This window comes from Lepus europaeus, chromosome 3 (genome assembly GCF_033115175.1).
Source record: "Lepus europaeus isolate LE1 chromosome 3, mLepTim1.pri, whole genome shotgun sequence".
Lineage (NCBI taxonomy): Eukaryota > Metazoa > Chordata > Mammalia > Lagomorpha > Leporidae > Lepus > Lepus europaeus.
Window position 1 is genome coordinate 163,867,337 of NC_084829.1, and position 23,008 is coordinate 163,890,344.

The 23,008-nt window shown below is 37.7% G+C and overlaps 1 protein-coding gene across 6 annotated transcripts in view; it reads left to right on the forward strand.

Moving 5' to 3' along the window:
- Window positions 1–22,961, forward strand: part of QKI (QKI, KH domain containing RNA binding) — a 171,555-nt gene extending 148,594 nt beyond the window's left edge. The window contains exons 5-8 of one of the 6 annotated variants that reach the window (XM_062187017.1): window positions 11,913–12,000; window positions 13,494–13,790; window positions 16,528–16,602; window positions 20,541–22,961. In XM_062187017.1, coding sequence (XP_062043001.1) covers window positions 11,913–12,000; window positions 13,494–13,790; window positions 16,528–16,602; window positions 20,541–20,557 — 477 coding nt within the window. In that variant the 3' untranslated portion in view covers window positions 20,558–22,961. The other 5 variants (XM_062187018.1, XM_062187016.1, XM_062187021.1 and 2 more) reach the window with 5 other exon arrangements.
- Window positions 22,962–23,008: the final 47 nt, after the last annotated feature.

Here is a 23,008-nt window from a genome sequence, read left to right on the forward strand (position 1 = left end):
TAAATACATTCTTCATAGGGAGAGGGAGTTGGGGAGAATAGACAGTATTGGAGATAAATTACTTTAGGGGAGATGAAACATCCACTCTGCCTCCAAAAACACCCGGACACTAAGTAGCCTGGGGCAGGTTTTTTCTGGGTTCCAGGCATGATGTCCATTCTTATGTTTCTTGTGTAAAAACACAGTTTAACAGTGTGTGTGCAAGTTTGGGAATAAAGTGGCAGTAAATAAATGAATTTAATTCTCTCTCTGTAACCCTTTCAAATAAATCTTTAAAAAAAGAAAAGAGAGAGAGAGAGAGAGAGAGAGAGAGAGAGAGAGATCTTCCATCTGCTGGTTCACTCCCCACAAGGCCACAATGACCAGAGCTGGGCCAGGCCAGAGCCAGGAGCCTCTTCCGGATCTCTGTCTCTACCTCTCTCTGTAACTCTTTCAAATAAATAAAATAAATCTTTAAAAAAAAAAAAAAAAAAAAAGGTGGTGCAGCCAGGACTCGAACTGATGTCCATATGGGATGTTGGCGCCACAGGTGCCAGCTTTAACTGCAATGCCACAGTGCTGGCCCCTCTTCTTGACTTAACGCTAATGAGAGAATCCCAAATTGGGAATGGTGAGTGTAATAGTATTCTTCAAAAAGCAAAAGGTTAATTGTAGGCAGTAGGAACCATTCCTTTTTTAACTATACACACTATTTAGAATGTTTTGCTGCTGCTCCAAGGCTAGTTGATTCAGCCCTTTGATCATTTCTTATGTTTGTTTTCCTCTCTTCATCTACACTGTAGTTAATCCTGGTTCAGCAGATCATTGTATGTTGCATAGGTTAGGAATTTCTAATTGCTTCTTAATCTGTATGGTCTTCCTGCCTTAAATTGTACCTTCCCAAACATTATTTGTACTGGAGCTAAAACAGTACTTCTGACATTCAAATATACATGACTTTGTTTTGTTTGTTTGTTTTAAAGATTTTTTTATTTATTTGAAAGTCGGAGTTACGCAGAGAGAGAAGGAAATGCAGAGAGAGAGAGAGATCGATCTTCCATCCGCTGGTTCACTCCCGAACTGGCCACAAGGGCCGGAGCTGCGCCAATCAGGAGCCAGGAGCTTCCTCCGGGTCTCCCACGTGGATGCAGGGGCCCCAGGACTTGGGCCATCTTCCACTGCTTTCCCAGGCTATAGCAGAGAGCTGAATAGGAAGCGGAGAAGCCAGGACGGGAACCGGCACCCATATGGGATGCCGGCACTGCAGGCGGCAGCTTTACCTGTTATGCTACAGCGCCAGTCCCCTAACATGACTTTGTTTCAGTTAGAACTCTGTGAAATTTCTGTGAATATGTCCCCTTGCTTGACATGTGACATGCAAGCCAGCAGATTAAGCCAATGATCTGGGACACTGTATCGCCAATCAGTATATAGGTTCAAGTCCTGACTACCCTGCTTCTAATCTGGCTTCCTGCTAATATGCCTGGGAAGGCAGCAGATGATGGTTCAGGTATTTGAGTCTGTGTCATTCACACAAGACTGGGATAGAGTTTCTGTCTCTTGCCTGCCCCATCCCTGGCTGATGTGGGCATTTGTGGAGTAAACCAGATAGGTGGAATATCTGTCTCTGTGTCCACCTCTCTGTCTCTCTCTGCCTTTCAAATAAAAAATTATTTTCAAAAAAGGGAAGGGGAGGGATTCTTTATCAAAACTTACCCTCCAGGCCTCATTATTTCATAGTTTTGATTCTTAACCACAATTTTCTTTTTTTTCAGAACTGCTTTGTCTTGTTTCCCCTTCCTTTAGTGCTTCTGTGCCCTTTGGATGTCACTTATGATAGCCTGAAGGCCTTTCATACCCTGTTCATCATCCTGAGCTTAGCTTGGCACTCTTGCGTAGTCCCAAAGGGGCAGAGAGAAAGAAAGTACTTCCATCCACTGGTTCACTCCACAGATGGCTGCAGGGCCGGAGCTGTGCCAATCTGAAGCCGGGAGCCAGTAGTTTCCTCCAGGTCGTCCACATGATTGTGTTGGGCCATCTGCTGCTGCTTTCACAGGCCGTAGCAGAGAGCTGGGTTGGAAGTGGAGCAGCTGGGATGTGAACTAGCCCCCATATGGGATACTGGTACTGCAGGTGGCGGCTTTACCTGCTGTGCTGCAGCTCTGGCCCAGTCAGTTCGTTTTAGCTCTGATTTGTCCAATTACCTTTTTTTTTTTCCTAGTAATCCCCCACACACACACAAATTTCCAGGTAGAGGCAGTTCCAAGGACTGGGGCTGACACTGGTGAGCTCTGTCTGCAGCACCAGCATCCCATGTGGGCACCAGTCCATGTCCTGGCTGTTCCTCTCCTGATTCAACTCTCTTGCTCTGGGGCTTGGGAAAACAGTAGAGGGCCCAACTGCTTGGGCTCCTGCACCTATGTGGGAGATCCAGTAAAAGCTCAGCTCTGGCCATTGCAGCCATTTAGGGAGTGAAGGCAGCGGATGAAAGGCTTCTCTATCTCTGTCACTCTGCCTTTAAAATAAATAAATCTTTAAGAAAATGTTCATGAAACAGGATTATTGAGAAGCAGAGAGACACAGAGAGAACTCTTCACCTTCTGATTCACTCTGCAGATGCCTACAAATGGCCAGGGTTATGCTGATGCCCAAGCTGGAAACTAAGTCCAAGTTTCCACGATGGGTGGCAGTACCCCAGTTGCTTGAGCCATCACCGCTGCCTACCTCTTAGGGTCTACATAGCAGGAGGCTGGAGTCAGTAGCCAGTGGTAGGTATGGAACCAGTACAACTTTAATAATGTGTTGTTGGTATCTTACCTGGTAGGATAAGTGCTATTCCTGCATATTATCTTTTTCAAAAAATTTTGTGTATGTGAGAGAAAAAATATGAAGCAGTTAACACCCTTCCTTGATCATGTCTCCTTTTTTTTCTTTTTTTAAGATTTATGTATTCATTTTGAAAGAGTTACAGAGAGGGAGAGAGATCCTCCATCTTCCGGTTCATTCCCCACATGGCCACAACTGCCAACACTGGGCCAAGCCAGAGCCAGCAGCTTCATACAGGTTTCCCACATGGATGGAAGGGGCCCAGACACTTGGACCATGTTCTGCTGCTTTTCCCAGGCTAGCAGCAGGGAGCTGGATCAGAAGTGGAATAGCTGAGTGCAGAAGTGGCGCCTGTCTGGGATGCCAGCATTGCAGATGGGAGCTTTAGCTCTACACCACAATACTCACCCCTGATTAGCTCATGAAATATTTTAAAGAATTCTTGGAAGCTTAGTCTGCCTATCCCTTCCCAGTCTTCATGGTGACATTACATACAATTTAAAACTTACCCAAACCTTGAGTTCACCCAGCTGTCATTTGTGGCTCACAGTAAATTTTGCCAGCGATTAGTAACCCTTGGGTTCTTCTTTTTCTTCTTCTTCTTTTTTTTTTTTTTTTAATGTAGAGTTACAGAAAAAGATATCTTCCATCTTCTGGTTCACTTCCCAGATGGCCACAACAGGCAGGGTTGGGCCAGGCTGAAGCAAGGAGCTTCATCCAGGTCTCCCATGTGGGTGGCAGGGGCCCAGAGGCCCAAGCACCCAAGCCATCCTCTGCGGCTTTCCCAGGCACATTAGCTAGGGACTCTGGATTGAAAGTGGAGCAGTCAGGACACAATCCAGTGCCTATATGGAATGCTGGTGTTGGCTTAACCTGCTACAGCACAGTGGTGGCCTCCAACCCTTGAGTTATTAAAGTGTTTCCCAGCACTTAACCATTTTCTCGTTGTTAAAACACTTTTTGTTTCCACCGATAATTATGTTCATAAAAAGTTCATGGGTCCTGGGCCTGTGCTGTGGCATAGTGGGTAAAGCTGCCACCTGCAGTGCCAGCATCCCATATGGGCACCAGTTCAAGTCCTGGCTGCTCTACTTCCAATCGAGCTCTCTGCTGTGGCCTGCGAAAGCAGAAGAAGATGGCCCAAGTCCTTGGGCTCCTGCACCCACGTGAGAGACCCGGAAGAAGCTTATGGCTCCTGGCTTCTGATCTGTCTAGCTCTGGCCATTGAGGCCATTTGGAGAGTGAACCAGCAGATTGAAGATCTCTCTCTCTCTCTCTCTCTCTCTCTCTGCCTCTGTGTATCTCTGACTTTCAAATAAATAAATAAATCTTTACCCCCCCCCCAAAAAAAAGTTCATAGGCTCATTTTACCACATTAATAGACGTTTTGTCATATACCTCAAAATACAGGCTAAACATAGCCACAAAAAATTCATCACCCAAACCCAAAATGTTTACGCATAATCAGCTTACTAAGCATAGTTTTATTGTTTCACTGTTAATGTCAGTACAATTAAAGTTCATAGGTAGAAGAACTGTTTTCCTTGAAGATAACATATGGTACACTCTAGTAAAGTGAATGTTTCACTGTGTTGGTAGATCTGCCAAAATTACCAAAATTTTAGTTCTAGAATTGATTCCTAACAGTCAACTCCTGTTAACTTTTTCAGTTATTTATTTTATGCTACCGTGAAAGTAAATAATTTAAATTGCTATATAGATGGAGGGATATTTGCATTTTACTTCAGTACTGAAATATTTTCGGCCCTAAAAGAAAATGTTGTTTACATCCCAAGTTTTATTTATTGTTACTTGATTCTTGAAGTGTGACTAAAACAAATCTTATTTCATGTAGCATGGTAACATCTAAGTAAAATAAGTATTCAAATGCTTCATTAACATAGTGTTGCAAATTACTGTCTTTGTTTAATATTTGTGTAATACATTTAGAATTGTTGAGATTCAATGAGTAAACAAAGGTTGCATTATTTATGATTTATAAATACTTAAAGTTTATACTTTCAGTTGAATCCCCTCAAAAAAGCCTTTTATATGAACTTTTGTATTTATTTATTTGAAAATCAGAGTTACACAGAGAAGGAGAGAGAGAGAGAGAGAGAAAGAGAGGTCGGTCTTCCATCCGCTGAGAGAGAGAGAAAGAGAAAGAGAGAGGTCGGTCTTCCATCCGCTGGTTCACTCCCCAATTGGCCACAATGGCCAGAGCTGAGCCAATCCAAAGTGCAGGGGCCCAAGGACTTGGGTGGACTTGGGCCTTCTTCCACTGCTTTCCCAGGCCATAGCAGAAAGCTGGATCGGAAATGGAGCAGCTGGGACTCAAGTCAGCACCCATATGGGTGCCGGCTCTGCATGCAGCGGCTTTACCCGTTATGCCACAGTGCCAGCCCCAAAATTTTGTTTTAATATTTTTTTTTCTGACCAGACCAAGGTGAATTGGAGTCTTTTTTAATATTGATTTATTTATTTGAAAGAAGGAGAGATTTGAGGGGGGGGGTGGAGATACAATCTTCCTTCTGCTGGTTTACTCCACAACAACCAGAGCTGCTTCCTGGTCTCCCATGTGGGTGCAAGGGCCCAAGGACTTGAGCCATCCTATGCTGCCTTCAGGAGCGTTAGCAGGGAGCTGGATCAGAAGTGGAGCAGCTGGGACTCGAACTGGCACCGCTGGCAGCAGCTTTACCTGCAATACCACAGTGCCAGGCCTAAATTAGAGTCTGTGCAGTCTAGAACAGGAATTACAATGCAGCAGGCATAGTCTTGTCTGACCGTACTGCAGGGTTTGTTGTGTATCATAGCGGTTAGATGATGCGTAAAGAGGCATCAGTGATGCTGGCCTTGTTTTTTTTTTTCTTTTAATTAATTAATTCATTCATTAATTTAAAAGGCAGGGTTACAGAGAGAAAGAAGACAGAACACCTCCATCTGCTAGTTGACTTCCCAAATGGCCAAAACAACTGAGGCCGGGCCAGGCCCAAAGCAGGAGCTTCCTCCAGATCTCCCACATGGGTGCAGAGCCTCCAAGGATTTGAGGCCATCTTCCACTGCTTTCCCATGCACATTAGCAGGGAACTGGATTAGAAATGGAGCAGCTGTAGCTCAACCGGCACCCAAATAGGATGCCAGTGCTTCAGGCTGTGGCTTAACCTGCCACACCACAGCACTGGCCCTTTTTTTTTTTTTCTCTAATTTCACCAACTCCTGTTCAAAGTAGCAAGTTGGGAAGCAACCAATACTAATTGTATCAAGGCTCACCCTGATGACTAGGTCCCAAAACAGTTTGGATCTGAGTGAAACTTTCAGTGGTGGCTTAAAATTGCTTTGTCTGGTATCTTTCCATCTGTACTCTTCTTAAGGTCATCACAGTTGTCCTTGGTGTCTCAGAAATCTCATAAATAACTAAAAATGGATTACTTTGAAGAGTTCATAGGAGGAGGACATCATACAGCAGCACTACCTGGGAAGTCTTGGAAGAGCAAGTGGGGTATTTATCAGCAGTTTGTCACAGATCTTCATGGGGGAGCTTAATGCTTACAGCTAGCTCCCTCAAACAGCAGGCAGTGCTTCTTGCCTGTCCCCTCATGTGTGTTTTCTAGAGAAGGAATCTATGTGATGACATCAGGTCTTTCCTCTATTTGATTTTTTCTCCATGCATTTTCACTTGATCTCCACTGTTCCTGTCAAAGTGTCAGTTACACTTCAGTGAACTTGACTTGCCTTTCTTTGTCCTCCCACTAGAGTGTAAATCTCAAAGGTAAAGACCATGTCTTATTCTTTATATCCCTAAGTAAGACGGTCTTTACATAATGGGTGTTTGGTAAAATACAAATTTCTTTTACTTCATATAGACTTTCTTTATCTGTGGGAAGTGTTTGCCTGTACACCAGGTATAAAGATTAAGAGGAAGTATGTCAGTTAGTTTAATGGGAAATATAAAAAAAGATAGGCAAAGGTTTTTTCTTTAGTCTGTGTCTTAACATTTTAACCCATGAATTTTTCAGGGAAACTGCTGTCTTTATTTTCATTTTTATTTGGTGTGTGGTGTGTGTGTGTGTGTGTGTATCATTTGAACTGAGGGGTATTTGGAAAAAGATAAACAGGCTACATTACCCAGGTAAAGAACAAGTTGAGCGTGGCAGTTCTGAAATCTCCTTCAGTACTTAAATAGAGCCAGGATCCTGAGTGGAACTCAATCTAGGTCTTCTACATGGGTAGCAAGAGCCTAATGTCACCTCAGCTATCATTTGCTGCCTCTCAGGGTCTGCGTTAGCAGGAAAACAGGATTTGGGAGCAGAGTTGAAACTCCAGCCCAGGCACTCGATTATGGGGAGTGGGCATCTAACTGACATCTTAACCTCCAGGCCAAATACTTACCCCATTTTTTTAAATATATTTGGCATATTCACTTCTGCAAGTCACTAGGACTTATAGTGAAGGCATGTTAATTTATGAATGCAAGTCGTGAAGTTTTTTGTAAACATCAAGAAAAGGTGAGATGTAGCACATGATGTATATGATAGAACATCCTCAAAATAAGCAACATGGATTTAGGAAAGTATACCATAATGTATGGGAGTGGTTTGCAAAGCCTGCACTCTGGGAGAGGAAATTTGGGCTCTTGAAAGAGGAACACAGGATGCTGATAGAAGACTGTGCAACTAAGGGGCTCTGATAGATAATTTTGATTAATGCAGAACACTGACAAATAAGTCATTCAGTGTCTTGAATGCAAAGCTGGAGAGTTTAGTTTTTATATAGGCAGAGTCAGTTAAAATTATTTTTTAGTTGATACGGTATTGGTGATTTGCAAACATTCATATATTTGCTTTAGGGCTCCATGGTAATTAGATTGTGGGGTTTCTTTTTTTTTCTTTTTCCTTGTTTTTAAAATCTGTTTGTTTATTTGAAAGGCAGAGATAGAGAAGAGACAGAAAGCAAAAAGATCTTCTGCCCACTGGTTCACTCCCCAAATAGCCACAATGGCCAGGGATTGGCCAGGGATAGACCAGGCCAAAGCCAGGAGCCAGGAGCTTCTTGCAGGTCTCCTATAGCAGGGAAGGGTCTCAAGCACTTCAGCCATCTTCTACTGCTTTCTCCTGTGCATTAGCGGCGAGCTGGATGGAAAGGAAAGCAGCCGGGACTTGAACAGGTGCCCATATGGGATGCTGGTGCTGCAGGCAACGACTGAACCTATTGTGCTACACTGCTGGCCCCAGATTGTTGTAGTTTTTTAAAAGGTGTACTTTGGATGTAGAAGGTTAAGTGTGTAATGAAGGAGGTTAAGCCTCCACCTGTAATGTCAGCATCCTTTCTGGGCACTGGTTCAAGTCCCAGCTACTGTACTTCCAGTCCAGCTCCCTGATAATGTGCCTGGGAAAGCAGTAGAGATGACCCAAGTACTTGGGCCCCTGCACCCACACAGGAGACTGGGAAGAAGCTGCTGGCTCCTGGCTTCAGTCTGGCCCAGCCCAGTCCCAGCCTTTGTGGCCTTTTGGGGAGTGAACCAGTGAATGGAAGATCTCTCTGCCCCTCTCTCCCCATTTCTCTGCCTTTCAAATAAATAAATAAATTTTTTTAAACCATACTTTATGGATTTCAGAATACTAAGGACACATAATTTTCTTTGTTTCTAATATGAATTTATTGATGAATTCTGAAGATGCCTTTGCTTAAAGTCGTCAGCATTGGATGAGATATTATCAACATCAGGACTTTGAATCAGGGCTATAATTTGGAAACAAGCTTTGCAATGTGACCTTGGGTAGCTTTGGATAGCCTACCTAACTCAGTCAAGCTCCAGGACTAATATAATACCATTACCACAGATTTGTGATAGGATATAAATGTTTAGATGCTGAAGATCTAATATCCAATGCTAATAAACTAAAACAATGTACAAGTTGTTCTACTTGACAATGCTAAAACCCTGTTAACTCTCATAGTGCTAAACATGACTATTTCTGTCACTTTAACATAGCTTTAAATTAGCTGATAACATGTCTTCATCTATGTGCAAGTTTTTGTATACTTTTCAAATTTAATGTTTCAAAATTAAAGAATATTCATCATGCTTTAGTAATCCTAATATAGTATTTCTGATGCAAAATACAAGGGAGATTTTGATCTACTCTTAAGACTCAACAGCTCCACTACTAGGTATTTATTCAAGATGATGAAACCTTATATTCACACAAAAAAATCTTGCATGAAAATTTTCATAGTGACTTTACTTACAGTATGCAAAAGCTGGTTATAGCTGAATTTCTGTGGCAGAAATACTAGTCACCCATCAAAACAAATGAACTACTGATACATGTTACAATATGGACAAGCCTTCTAAATATTGCACTGATGGAAAGAAACTAGACACAAAAACACACACAGGACTATTATACAATATTCTGTAATAGGCCAACTAAACTGTAATGTGTTAGAATAATATTGGCAGCTGAGACTTGAGCTACCTGAGGACTATGCTCAGTGGTACCATCTGTGTCTTAATGTACATTCTGCAAAACTAATTGTTGCATTTAAGGGCTTGGGAATTCACTGTATGTAAAGTATACCTCAGTTTTTGTAAATGATTTAAATTCTAAGGCAACTACTTAAGTAAGAAGTTATTAGGTTGTAGATAATCACATAAATTTAGCAGTGTAAAAAAGTATGATTTTATGGCCTTAAATGGTTGCTGTAGAACAGTTTCCTTTGTCCTAAATGGAAAAGTCCTTGTTCCGGCTGTCTAGAGGTTGTGTCCCTCACTCAGAGTTCTACACCATACCTTGTAAATGCCTGGATTGGAGATGTGAAGCTTCTGATTCCAGTGCTGTCTGTGACTGCAGAGTGGTGAAGTGTTAAGGATATGAGGAGGCAGCTCCTCCTGGAGTGATAGGCCCCAGATTCCAAGTCCGATTCCAGCCTAGATGGTTCTCTTCTGGGAGGCGTTGATGTGTGACACCTGATGTCACTTCCCGTGTCATTGTGGCGCTGACAGCAGCAATTTGAATGCTGTGCTGTTCTGGTTTTTATTCTCTTCTTGAACGATCAGTGCTGCTTGCAGTATCCTACACGCACGTGTATATACACACGGATGTACACACGTGCAGTACTTCCATCATCTTTCCCTTTGACCTTTTCCCATGTGTAATAGTGTATCACCAGCTACCGAGTGGTTTTGTTTTCCAAAGGAACAGTTTAGTCTGTATATATTTTCAAACACCTGTTCTCTCTGCAGAAAAACTCTTTTTTGTTCTTTATTTCTGTGATTGAGATAATTTGCTATCTTATTGGCTGACATTTTTAGATTTGTATTTCCTTCTAAGTATGGAAGATGACTGGAGGTATATTTACTGCTTTTTATTAAAAATTTTATAGAGTACAATTCATAATATTTTTGGTATTTGATTGTATATATTTAAATTTGAAGCAGCTGTTGATAAGTTTTAATTTTTCATGAAGTATAAGGAGTTTTATCTTAACGCATCTGTAATTCTTTTCTTTTAATAGCATTCCCTTTTGATAGCAGGTTACTTATTTTTAATATATCTGTGTTTTTTAAAAAATCATTTTGTTTCATCTTTATACAAGTTGGTAGAGGTCAAGGAATAGTAGCCCTACAAACAAATATCTTTTGCCTATAACCTGCTGCAAAGTAGGATTTTTAAAAGTTGGCAGTGGCATATTAAAAGTTGTCTTCGACATTTTCATTCATCTTTTTCTTTAATTTTTTGTGATTTATTAAAAGCCTATGAGCAGTTCTGTTAGCTACAAATCACATCACACCACTCACTGCTCTAGTGCCAGACAGCATTCTGTACATTGTCACAGTTTTAATAGAAAGGGGGACTTAACAATGCGTCACCTGCCCCATTTCTGCGCCTGTTTTGAATCAGGGAAGAACAAAATTATATTAGATAAATGTATCATTGTATTGCATTCTTTTAAATATTAAGTCCTAAACAGTAGATAATACATGGAAGTAAGAACTATTCCCTCTCTCTCACTATCTTTAAGAATGATTTTGACAGATGGACCTCATCCTTAGGGACCCAGACATTTGGGATTTGGAAGTAAAGATTTCTCATACCATTCATTTAAAAAGTCATGATTAATCCTGAATTTGGGGCTCTGTAGGGTTTAGTCATTTTTAAATAGCAAACAGCTCTGTTTTCATGGCGCTTACTGCTTTGCGAGTGGTGATATTCCACAAGCAGAAATTCAACACAGAGACAACAGAATCTGGGGGATGGCCCCTGCGAAGGTAGCGTTTAGGTGGAGGTGGTAGAGTGGCATGCAAAGGAGCATCTGCAGAGAGGAGTAACTGGGAGTAGTGATCTGGTTTGATTTATAACAGTAACTATGGATATAAAATATTAATTTTAAAATTAATTGGTTTAACTTGAGAAGATAGTTTGCGGCCAGACCATCAGTATCCTAATTCTATATTTTTAGGTAGCAAGTACCCATCTAAAGATTTGAGGCTTTGATTTTTGAGAATATTGAGGTAGAAGTTGTGTTTTAGTCAATTAATGTGGCCTATATACAGATTGGTTGGAAGACAGATACCATTAATGGAAGAGTCTAGTAGTTTTGATATTGTATCAATAGTAACTGGAACAAGGGTGACAAAAGTAAGTGGAAAGAGAGGGACAAATTCAAGGTAAAATATTGTGGCCAAACATGTTGATGATCAGAAATCATCCTGAATTATGTCTGTCATTGTGAATCTGAGTTTTGGAACATTCAGCAGAAATAATAGATGCTAAAGAAAATGTGCTGTATATAATTTTATCTAACATTTTCATCTCCAGTTAAAAGCAGAGCTTTTTAGAAAAACTTTAATAAATTAATACAGCTTACATAAAACATTTTCAAGTAGATACAGAGCTAGTGACTGTAGAATATGTTATATATCCCAACGCCATCACTGAGCAGATGGCCTTTGGTGTGTCGGCACCTTTTGGTTCCTGTTCTTTCTCCCTGATTGAAGCAGATGACTATAGTTACATGCTGTCTATTTTAAGTCTTGTGTGTAAATACAGCAGTGATGTATGTGGACAATCCTAAGTGCTACTGCTCTGTTTTTCCATGTGTAGGCTGAAGGAGAAGACAGCCTGAAGAAGATGCAGCTGATGGAGCTTGCGATTCTGAATGGCACCTACAGAGATGCCAACATTAAATCACGTAAGAATGAAACCGAGGCCCAGGGTTAGGGCAGTCTCGGCTGTTTTGTCCACAGACCTTTCCCATTTGGAAAGCAGAACAAATGAGAAGTAATTGTGTCAGTTGATGTGACATCAGTAGTCCTGTTTTTAATACTTCCATGAATTGAGGATGCTCTTGATTTTATGACAGCAATTTAAGTATTGGGTTTTTGTGGACCTTTATTTAATTTATTTTATAGTGAAGCTTCAACCTTTAAATTCAAGAGTTTCAAATAATTTTCTATTTTGTTAACTAGATTTAAGACTATTTTGTTACTTTTATACAAAAGATAGATTTTTAAAACATCAAAATTTATGTTTAACTAATAGATGAAAGTTGTATATATTTGTGGGGTATCGTGATATTTCCATACATGTATGTGCATTATGTGTAGCATTCAAGTCAGGGTAAACGTGTCAGTTTACCTTAACCATTTATCATTTCTTTATGGTGATAACTTATTTTTTTAAAGGCTAACTAAAGTGTACCTGTGAAATTCTTGCCTTTCACCTTGCTTGCCTGTTTTCCCTCCAGTATTTTTCCTCTATTTTTTTCATATGAGAGTTCACAGAGATCAGTTGGTAATAACTATGTTAAGTCTATTTTTTCCTTTTTATGTGTCTGTTTTTATAAGGTGTAAGAGAGTTGCTTTTTTATACTTTAAATGAAATAATGTGAAATTTATATTTTGAGACAATCTAATACAGTGTACACATGTAATTTAAAGTCCTTGATAACTCTTAATGGGTTTAAAGTAGTACTTTTCAAGTAACTAACTTTTATTTACTCATGAAACTGAGTATATCATTGACAGTCATGGAAAAATATATATTATTAAAAACAATAAACATAGATTTCAAAGTTTCTTGCACTGCCATAAAGCATGTCTTTTAATTCTGTCTTGAACTTTTTGAAGCCCTATGTTTATAACATTAATCCTGACTTTATAAATAATTACCTAAAGATACAGGTGATTTATATATAGACCTAATAATTACTTGCTTTTCTTGATACAATGAAAAATACTCATTTTTTTAACATGAAACTGAAACTACATTTTCGAAATGTACCAAAACTGTGTTTCTGTGGACTCCAGTTCCAAATTATGATTTTTTAACATCTTTTAACGCAGTGTTTCCTTGTGCTTCTGCATGAACCTTTAGTCTCATGAAATCTTAAAAGCAGATAAATCAAATAAATGTAACCTACTTTAATGTTGTCATTCTTTTTTTTTTTACAGTAGCTTTTTAATTTTTGCACATTTATTAATCACGTTGGGAAAGGGAAAGCTGTTTGCATTTGATTGGTGTGCTTTGACATTTTTGTGTGATTGGCGCATGTACTAATGATTTCCTTTTATTTTTCTTCTTTCCTGCTTTTTCCCTTTCTTTTTCCTACTCCCCTCTCATTTTCCCATGTTTTATACTGCTGTCTCTGTACTTCCTTCTGAATTTCTTTGCTTACTGTAGCAGCCCTTGCCTTTTCTCTTGCAGCGACAGCCCAGGCTGCCCCAAGGATCATTACTGGGCCTGCGCCTGTTCTCCCACCAGCTGCCCTGCGTACTCCTACGCCAGCTGGCCCTACCATAATGCCTTTGATCAGACAAATACAGACCGCTGTCATGCCAAACGGAACTCCTCACCCAACTGCTGCAATAGTTCCTCCAGGGCCCGAAGCTGGTTTAATCTACACACCCTATGAATACCCCTACACGTTGGCACCAGCTACATCAATCCTTGAGTATCCTATTGAACCTAGTGGTGTATTAGGTAAGTTCTTCTCTCTGTGTGACTAACAACATTCTTTCAATAAATTTTGCTGCCCCAGATTTTGAAATAATTTTATCAATTTTAGACAGGCAAGGCAAGTTTCCACTAGGAAGGACTGAATTTTATTTCTGCCTTTCAGAAGGCTTTCCCTTTTAAATAGTTATATTTGTTAAAGTGCACTTATTAATTCAAATTAACTTTGGTTACATAAATTGGTTATGTAAATTTTTAACACTTTTCACATTTGACATCACTGAGGTAATTTTGAATTTTAGGGCCTAGCCCGCTGACTTGTCACCTCCATGAGCTCCACGTCACAAAGTTAGAATAATTGTCAGCCAGATTTTAAATTTTCATGTGAAACTATTTTAAGATCTGAATATTTATATTATTGTGTGTGTTTTTAAAAATTTGTGATCATTTAAAATGTAAAACAAACCAGATAAATATTGGCCTTCTTAAGGTTTTCCAGTGCTTGTCTTTGGAAGTGTTAGTTAACATGAAACATGAATTTCAGTAGTACAGTATTTAATAGATGGGTAAATAAATACCAAGTCACTGAATTCAGAATCACACTTGAGGCAGAAATTAAGGTCATGGTATAAGCTCTTGGTGTTACATGAACAAAAAGTGATGTGCTCGAAAAAGACATTCTTGATCCCTTTTTTTTATAGAGTGGATTGAAATGCCAGTCATGCCTGATATTTCAGCCCATTGACTTGCTGGATGGAGGACTAGAGCACCAGCAGCTGTTCTAACACGACCAGTCAATGTGGAACACACTGTTTCTGTGCATCCCTTTTGTTTTTCCAGACAGAATTTGAATACTTTTTTTTTTTCTTCTTGAATTGTATATGACCTTGGTGCTGCATGCATGCTGTTGACTTTTAGGACTTTGGTGTTTCAAGGGTTTTTTTTTCCCTCCAGCATTAATACTGATTTACAAAAATTTGGAAGCCTTTTAATGAACCCGAACACTAAGATTTAAATTCAAAAATTCATTGTTCAATTAAAGAAAGCCACAACGCTCTGTATGTTATCTGTGTGTGTGCATGCACTCAGGTGCCTTTTGTTTTATGAACAAATACATTATATTGTACATGTTTTCCGTTCATCTCTACATCATTGTATGAAGTAATTATAGGTCAGAATTATACCACAGAATTGTTGATGAAAGGCTTGTTTCTGTTGCACATTTCTTGAAGCATTTTTAAAATAACCTGTAACCTGTAACCTTAAGTTTTCCTTTCTATTAATACTCTGTCCTGTGGCCCTGTGCATGCTCCTTCCCCCAGAACTCCTCTCTGCTGCACCCACAGCATCTGTTCCTGAGGAGTTAGGACTCTTGACTTCCTGCAAGGCTGGGGTTCTTAGCCACCAGCTCCTATTCCAGAACTTTCAATGCAAGATCTCCCTGATTTTGCTGTTCAGAACTATACTCATGTATGATTCGTTTATCTAAGATGGAAAAAGGGTTGTGAACCAGTTTACTGCTTAGAAACAGCAAGAGGCACTGCAGTAAAATTTCTCACTATAAAGTAGTAACATTGTTTTCTTTTGGTGGGAAATTTTTATTTATAAAATCTTAATTATTAGATTGGCAGAATTAACAGCAAAAAATGCATTTCCTAATTGGCATCGTAAGAAGAGAAATACTAAGTACTAAGTGAAGAAGTTTGTTATAATCAGTTTTTTTTTCTTGCTTTGCCACCTAAGCAGTAAAACTTGAGATTGACCACTGGAAGAACTGAGAAAATTATCTTCAATTGCTACATTACCGTAAATTTGCACACAGATAACATGCATGCTGTAAATCACCTCTCACAATAAATTACTTTGAAATATGCAGTGCCCTTCAAAACAGATGCAGACATGTGTGTTGGTGGTAGTGAGGAGATTGGTGTTAGCATCAAATCTTCATTGATGACTAATTTTTAATTCCCTTCCTTTTATCTTTAGGTATGGCTTTCCCAACGAAAGGCTAAGAATTCAAGAACGGTCTTAACTGAACCCTCATCAGATCTGAATTTAACAAATGCTTAGTCTCAGCAGCCTCCGGGGGAAAAAAGCTTAGCCTAGCAGTCAGTGACTTACTTGCACTTTTTGCACATAGATATAAAGTAAAAACTTGTTATTAATTTGGTTTAGCCTGTAATATTACGAAGTAACAGTAATTTATAAAGGAGTGTATAGTAGTATACTGACTGCTAAGTGTACTATACTGTTTGCTTTACTAATCACCTAATTCATTGCAGTTCATACTTATTGACTCAGAGTTTAAAACCACAATCTGTAGGCTTTAAGAATTGCTTTTAAACCTTTTTTAAGTGATAAACTCTGGAAGTGGTCTTAAGGTTAGCAAATAATTGTCAGTATGAAATGTGGCATTATTTAAGTAGTTGTGCTGCCAGAAAGGCACTTCAGTGAATATGTGACTAGTAAAGCTTCAATATGTTTGCATCTAATAGAGCTCTTGAAGTACTGTGACTTGGGGATTGCAAGTGAACAGATGAAAATAGGTTAAGACCAAGGTGTTTGAAATGAATGCAATATAAATAGATGCATATATACATGACATGTTATGGTGAACTTTAAAACTACTGTGCCTTAACGTGTTTCCTAAAGCAAACTTTTGTAGTAAATGAAATTTGAAATCCATTTTGATAAACCTGTTGTTAATGTTTCTTCCCCTTGTGAATGTTTTCTAACTTTGTCTTGGTAATTGCAATTTAACTAGGTGCGGTGGCTACTAAAGTTCGAAGGCACGATATGCGTGTCCATCCTTACCAAAGGATTGTGACCGCAGACCGAGGTTAGTTTAGTTCTGCAGTTCTTGTTCATAAGAAATGCGTTGGATGTCCATACAGTTTGCAACACCACACCTGATGGAAAAATGTAACTGCTTACCTGCCCCCTGTTTCTTTTCCTTTCCTAAATTCATTTGTAATAATTGACAGTTTTAAGGTTGGCCCTTTTGTTTTCTTTCTCCCTTCATATATTTTAACTTATTAAGTCTTCTAGTATTATGTACTATGGATTTATTCCTACTAAAACATAAATTAGTCAATTTTGGGAGCTATTAAATTTTTATGTTGCCTTAACTATTTTTCAATAACTTTTGCTGAAATTTACCTTTCAATTGTTCTGAAATTCTGGGTTGGTATTGCAAAATGAATTGAACAGATGGTGCTTTAATGAGAGAAGTAAAGGAATATTTGCCTCCTGTGTACTTTTGGAGAAAACTGAAGATTTAGTTTCCATTTTTCTTTACAATAAAATATTTGAGCCACTTTATAAACATGAGGAGGATGTACATGTCAAGTACTTCGCTAAAATCAAAAGGACTGTGAACATAACTTTCATGTAGTTGAATATTTTTCTTAATTAGAATACCAATTCCCTTTTATTCTTCCATTCTCTTGCCAAAATGGATCCTTTGATTTTTGTCATTTGCTGCTAAAATATATTATCTGAAGGTAAACTATCTCCTGAAGTTCTGTGGTATATAAGATCCAACTGTTTAAATATCCTTTTAACTCACCTGTGACTGGAAAATAAGTCTTCATTTTTCTCCTTTTCAACATTTGTAGTTTGTGTCCTATATATATATGTGTGTGTGTGTGTGTGTGTGTGTCCTTGGACCCTTATATACATTATTTATGTTTATTGAGGAGTGATCTTTTCGGTTTATTGACATTGAATTGTTTTCTAAGTTTTTTTTTTTTTTTTTTTTTTTTTTTTTTTTTTTTTTAAACCACAAGATAGGCATCTGAAGCTTGGTAGAAAAGAACTTTTTCCCATCTTCTATGATGGCACATCTGCCATCTTCTAACTAAATTGATCAAAGTCTCTGCTGTTAGTAGGGAAAAGAAGTGATATGTTACACTCCAATTATACACCTCTATGACTATGAAACACCTACCTACTTCACATGATTTATATTTGAATATTGATTTTTATAAGTATTGGACACAGCTGTTGTCCACATCAGAAATAAAATGCCTTTCCATTGTGATGTACATTTAGCATCATGCATCATTAAAGAGCCTTCCAGACTTTTAACTAATATATAAATTACTTGTGGTGAATATTCAGTGAATGACCCTAAGCTCCATGATTATCTATGAAGATCGTACTCCTTGCAAGTCATGTAGAGGTGGAAAGTCTTGGTTTTTTTAAAGGTTATTTAGGTTTGAAGAAACTAGATTATCCCATGAATAATTTGAAGCTTTATTTATGTCGATAGTGTTTAAATTAGTTCTACTGAATACCCCAACATAGTTTTTCCACTGTTAAGTTTTCCCGGAATGCCCCCTCTTAGGAGATTTTTCTTTATTTTGTTTTAATGCAAGAATTATTGGCTTACTTAATACTCCGTGCCTTGAGATAGTTGAAAATATTAAAGGAAGGTTTTATCATATTTGGAAAATGACAGCACATTCCATGCATGGCTCTTTTTTAGTTAAATGTGTTTTAATTAATTCTGTCACTGTTTTTATTCAAAATGCAATGTCAGCAAACCGAAATGCTAATTTTTTTTTTTTTTTTAAAGTAACAGAATACTTGTATACTTGCTATCACTGTATGCACTCATTGGGTCTAAGGATGATGTCTAAACTCCTTTACTTAAATTATTTTATGATACTACTGTTTTCTCTATTTTTGAGGTTTTTTTAATTATTTTTTAAAAAAGTCTTTTGAAGAGATTATTATAACCATTCACCTAATACAAGGAAAATCAGCCCTTGGATATGTAACCATGTAATTCTAAATGAGCATTTAGAGTACTACATGGTTGACAGATTTCTAGTCTTTACTGAAAGTAAACCCACCTCTAGACGTGTGTCAAAACTGAATTTGAAACCTATAAAAGACCAACTGACTTTTTAGTTGTAATTAACTATAACTGGTTTTGCACAGTTGTCACTCCTGTGTGTACTGTAGAGGCCAGGGCTTGGCAGAGGATATATTATAGGTGTACTGGTATATATAAATGGTAGTTACTTTGTTTATATATTCCACACTTAAAGACACCTAATGAGATGTTTTTCTGAGTAATGATTTTACAAAAACCATTACTTACATAATTTGTATAAAAAATTAAACAATTTTAATCAAAACTAAGTAATATCAAAAATGCTTTAAGATTCCATATTTTGGAATACCTGTTAAATAATAATGACTATAAATACTTACTTTCTCCTTTGATTTTGAAATTGCAGTTTTTATTTTAAATGAAATTCCACTTTTTAAGAAATTCAGGGAAGAATTGGTCACATTGAAGATATAATATTTTTGTAGTATTTATAAACTGTCCTAAATGGTAGACTATGGAAAGCATTTTTGTCATAATGAAGGTAAATCAGTCCATTATATTACATCATTTAAACTCTGTGAGCATTATATCTACTGAGTTTTGATTTATGAAGTGACACAGAATCTGACTTTGCACTGAATAACTTTTTGTTCACATTTCCTCTGCCTTAAGTCACAAATGGCAACAGTACAGAAAATTCTATCAAACCTCAGAATATAGTAGAAATAATTAAGCTGTTGAATGAGTCTTAAAAAAATCATACTACTGTTAAGTGGACCAAGTTGGATGAAGCAGAATGTGACAGATATTGATTAAGGAAGGAACAGCTCAAGGACATTGGGAATGATAACTTTTCCACTTGAGAACTACTTTATGTTTTACTGTAATTTTTAAATTTTTTTGTTACTTTGCAAAAGAAAATAGTATTTACAGGTGGCTTCTTTTAAAATATAAAAATATAAAGCAGGAATGTATATGAAATGTCAGATTTTATTGTATTTGCAGAGTATTAGCTTTGAAATTGAATAAAGAAAGCTGTTTGTAGTTTTAAAATGCCTTATTGGTATCAATTAGAAATTTCTTCTATTTTTTGATGTACCTAGAGCTTTTTGAGTATAGAATTTTAAATGGCAGGATTTTACAGTGTTTACATGCAAGTGCATTTTATAAGTGTTCTATATGTGTAAAATAGTCTTTTCAACTGGAAAGTGTTGGCTGGTGCAGAAGGCCTGGCCTTTTTCTGGTTCCCATGATGTTGCCTACACTGCTAGACTACAGTTTAGTATTGCTTTGTATCATGAGGCCAAGAAATTCCATGTTGTTTGTAAATAGAATAATTGAAAAAGCAATAAACATTTATTGAACAAAAGAAACCTGTTTGGCCCAGAGTTTATGTTGAACCAAATTGCTCATAGAAATTTAAATTCCATTAGATTCATTTCTGTTGATCATCAGTTATTAATAATCACAACCATCATTAATAGTTGCTTAATGCTTGCATCTGAGAGAATACTAATGCTTAATAGCAGTCAGATACTGTTAACTGCACTGACTGTTTCAAAATTCTGTATACCAAACCTATTCATTGTTGTTTTCCAATTTCCTTCATTGACTGCTACTAACTATTAGTTGTTAGTTGTATTTTATTTCTATTTTTTCCTGTTAACCAGTTCCTTTATTTATTTATTTATTTATTTTTTTGTGGGAGTGGGCTCTTCTTCATTTGTTCAAATCATGATATGGAATTGTCATGATTTTTATTGTATTCTGTAGATGGTGTCAATCAGTTTGTCAGAATTAAACATGCTTTTTTTTTTTTTTATTAGTTGTGATTAGTTTTTCATGTTGTCATTAAGCCGTCACTAGCTGAAACTAATCTCTTCTCTATCTTTTCTTTTCTTTTTTTGTTTTGTTTTTTGTTTCTAACCACCCAGCCGCCACCGGCAACTAACCTATGACCTTCTGACCTCTGAACTCTTCACCCAATGATGACCTGACCATGCCTGCCTGCTGATCAGTTAACTGGTAATCGCCTTTGCTTGCCTGTCGTCAGTGCAGCGAGCTGAGGCACTTGTCCGTTCGTCTTACCATCTAACCAAACAAAAGACAAAGAAATTGTTGTCCTCCAACTCAGCTTTTTTTCCTCCCCCCCCCCCCCCCCCCAATTTGGGTGAACGTGGTTCTAGAACCTGCACTGAATAGTAGTAAAGCAATAAGGCCCAATTCATCCCACAGCACTGACCGTCTTTTAATGTCCCCCTCTGAGCGAACGGTAAGGGGAGACAGATGGCCCTTAACTACTCATTGACAGAGGCAGTTACTGTGAGAGACTTCTAGGAACCTTTTTCTTCTCATAGCGAAGTCAAAGCTCTCTCTGAATGTACTGTGTGATGATGCATCATGCATGAACCTTTGGTCAGGGATGTCATTGGTGAAGTGATTTCAAAAAGTATTCAGAATTCGACATGCTGTTCCGTCACTACTGTGCCCTCAGAGGGCAGAGGGGCAGCCTTCTCACATTGCCTGCCAGAATCTGAAGTGTGAGAAGAAAGTGTGCCATGAGAGGAAACGTGACAAGGAGTTTGGGAAATTAGTGCAAAGTAAAATACTGCAACACTATTTTTAAAAAGATAAATATCTGAGTTAAAATTACTGAACCTTTATTTTACACCTCCGTTAAAAATATACGAGAACAAGGTACATGCATTATGTGTCACATTACTGGGCAAACTGTTCAAGTATTTTTTTTAAACCTCCCTGTATAGAAAAAATCATTAAGGATGTAAAAGCCATGCTTGCCTATTTGCTGTATACATGTAATGAAATTGTAGATAAAGTGTAGTGCATTGAAACAAATGAACAAAAAGTAGATTCTTTTACTATACAAGGGTGCTGGTGCAGAAAAAAATATATATATTTTTGGAAATGTAGCATTTTATACTTTCAAGTGTTATAAAAAAAAGAAAAAGAACAAAGAAACCCTTTATTTCATTAAATGATTTTTTCTGGTGGTTGTCAAGAAACAAAAGACCAAAAGAGCCTTTTTGTCTTTATTTTTTATTTTTTAAGTATTGGAATAAGTCTAAAGAAAAGAAAGTGCCTTATTTTCCTTCATGGTCATTTAGTCAAGTGTCTCGTAAGATCAGCTCCTCCCTCACAATAAAAGTTAATGCATGTTCCTCCGTCGCCCAGTATGTGAAAGAAGATAAGAGGGGAGACAAGTGAGTTGATGGTTTGATTCATATGATTTTTGCCACATTACCTTGATGCAAATTTGCCAAATCTGATACTGTGAAAAAAATTGATAACTTTTCTAATGTCTGACTTGTTAAGTTTTAAAACATGATTCTTTTAAAAATCATAATTGAATACTTTTGGTTATTAGAATCTCCAATGTTCACCCAAAAGATTCTGAGATAAAAATTATGTGAGATCATCTGAACATCAGTTTACAGACAGAATTACAGCTTATTTTATTTGGAGAAGGGGTAGACCTTGGATTTTTTTTTTCTTATTAATTGGAGCATAGTAGTAAGCCTAGCAAACCTTTTCACAAAAATGAATCTTAGTGATTTTCATTCTGAAAAACTGTTTTTAAATGACCCCAGTTTAATCATCCTACTTTATACCATTAGCAGAGGACTTGTAATGTCCATCTCTTTGCTGGTTTTAGTAACCTCCCCTCCTGTTCCCACACATGTTTTTGACTCCCTTTTTTTTTTTAAATTTTAAAAGAATGAGAAAAACCATCATTGTGGGTGTAAATACTCAAGTACACTTCAGTTGCTCATGAATTCAAACAGTTTTGTAGTTGAAGCATTTTGTATGCAAAGCTACATCTGAACACTGAGTGAATAATTGTTAGCTGCTCAGTACCAGACATGGCAAATCTCAAGTGGCAGTGGACTTCCAGCTCGTCAACTCTTCCCCTCTCCCGTACTTCACAGGCAAGGTCAGCAGGACGCTCAGTCAGCACCTTCATGGTGACCTCTCCATCATCCTGTCTCTCTTGGAAACCGTTTTCAGTTTATTTACTATGCAATAGACATTCATTGTTTTGTATTCTGCTAGCTTTGGTTTAATGTGCCACTGCTTTGTCTTTCTGTTACACATACCATTGTTTTGATTTATTTACAATATATGCTGTGCCATTTTGATTTTTATTTTGTTTGGTTGGTTGAATAAATTTGCGACACTCAAACACTTGAGGTGATAGTTGTTAAAAACGATACCAGTATTTGATCCAGTTTCATCTCAACTGCGTTATACCTGGACATTTTAGATGTTTATCAAAGGTCTTTTCTGGGGAAGGAAGTAAATGTATGAGATAATAAATGTGTGACATTTATGAGTAATGCTGGCTCTGAACAAACTTTTGAAAACTTTAGTTGGTAAAATTTTG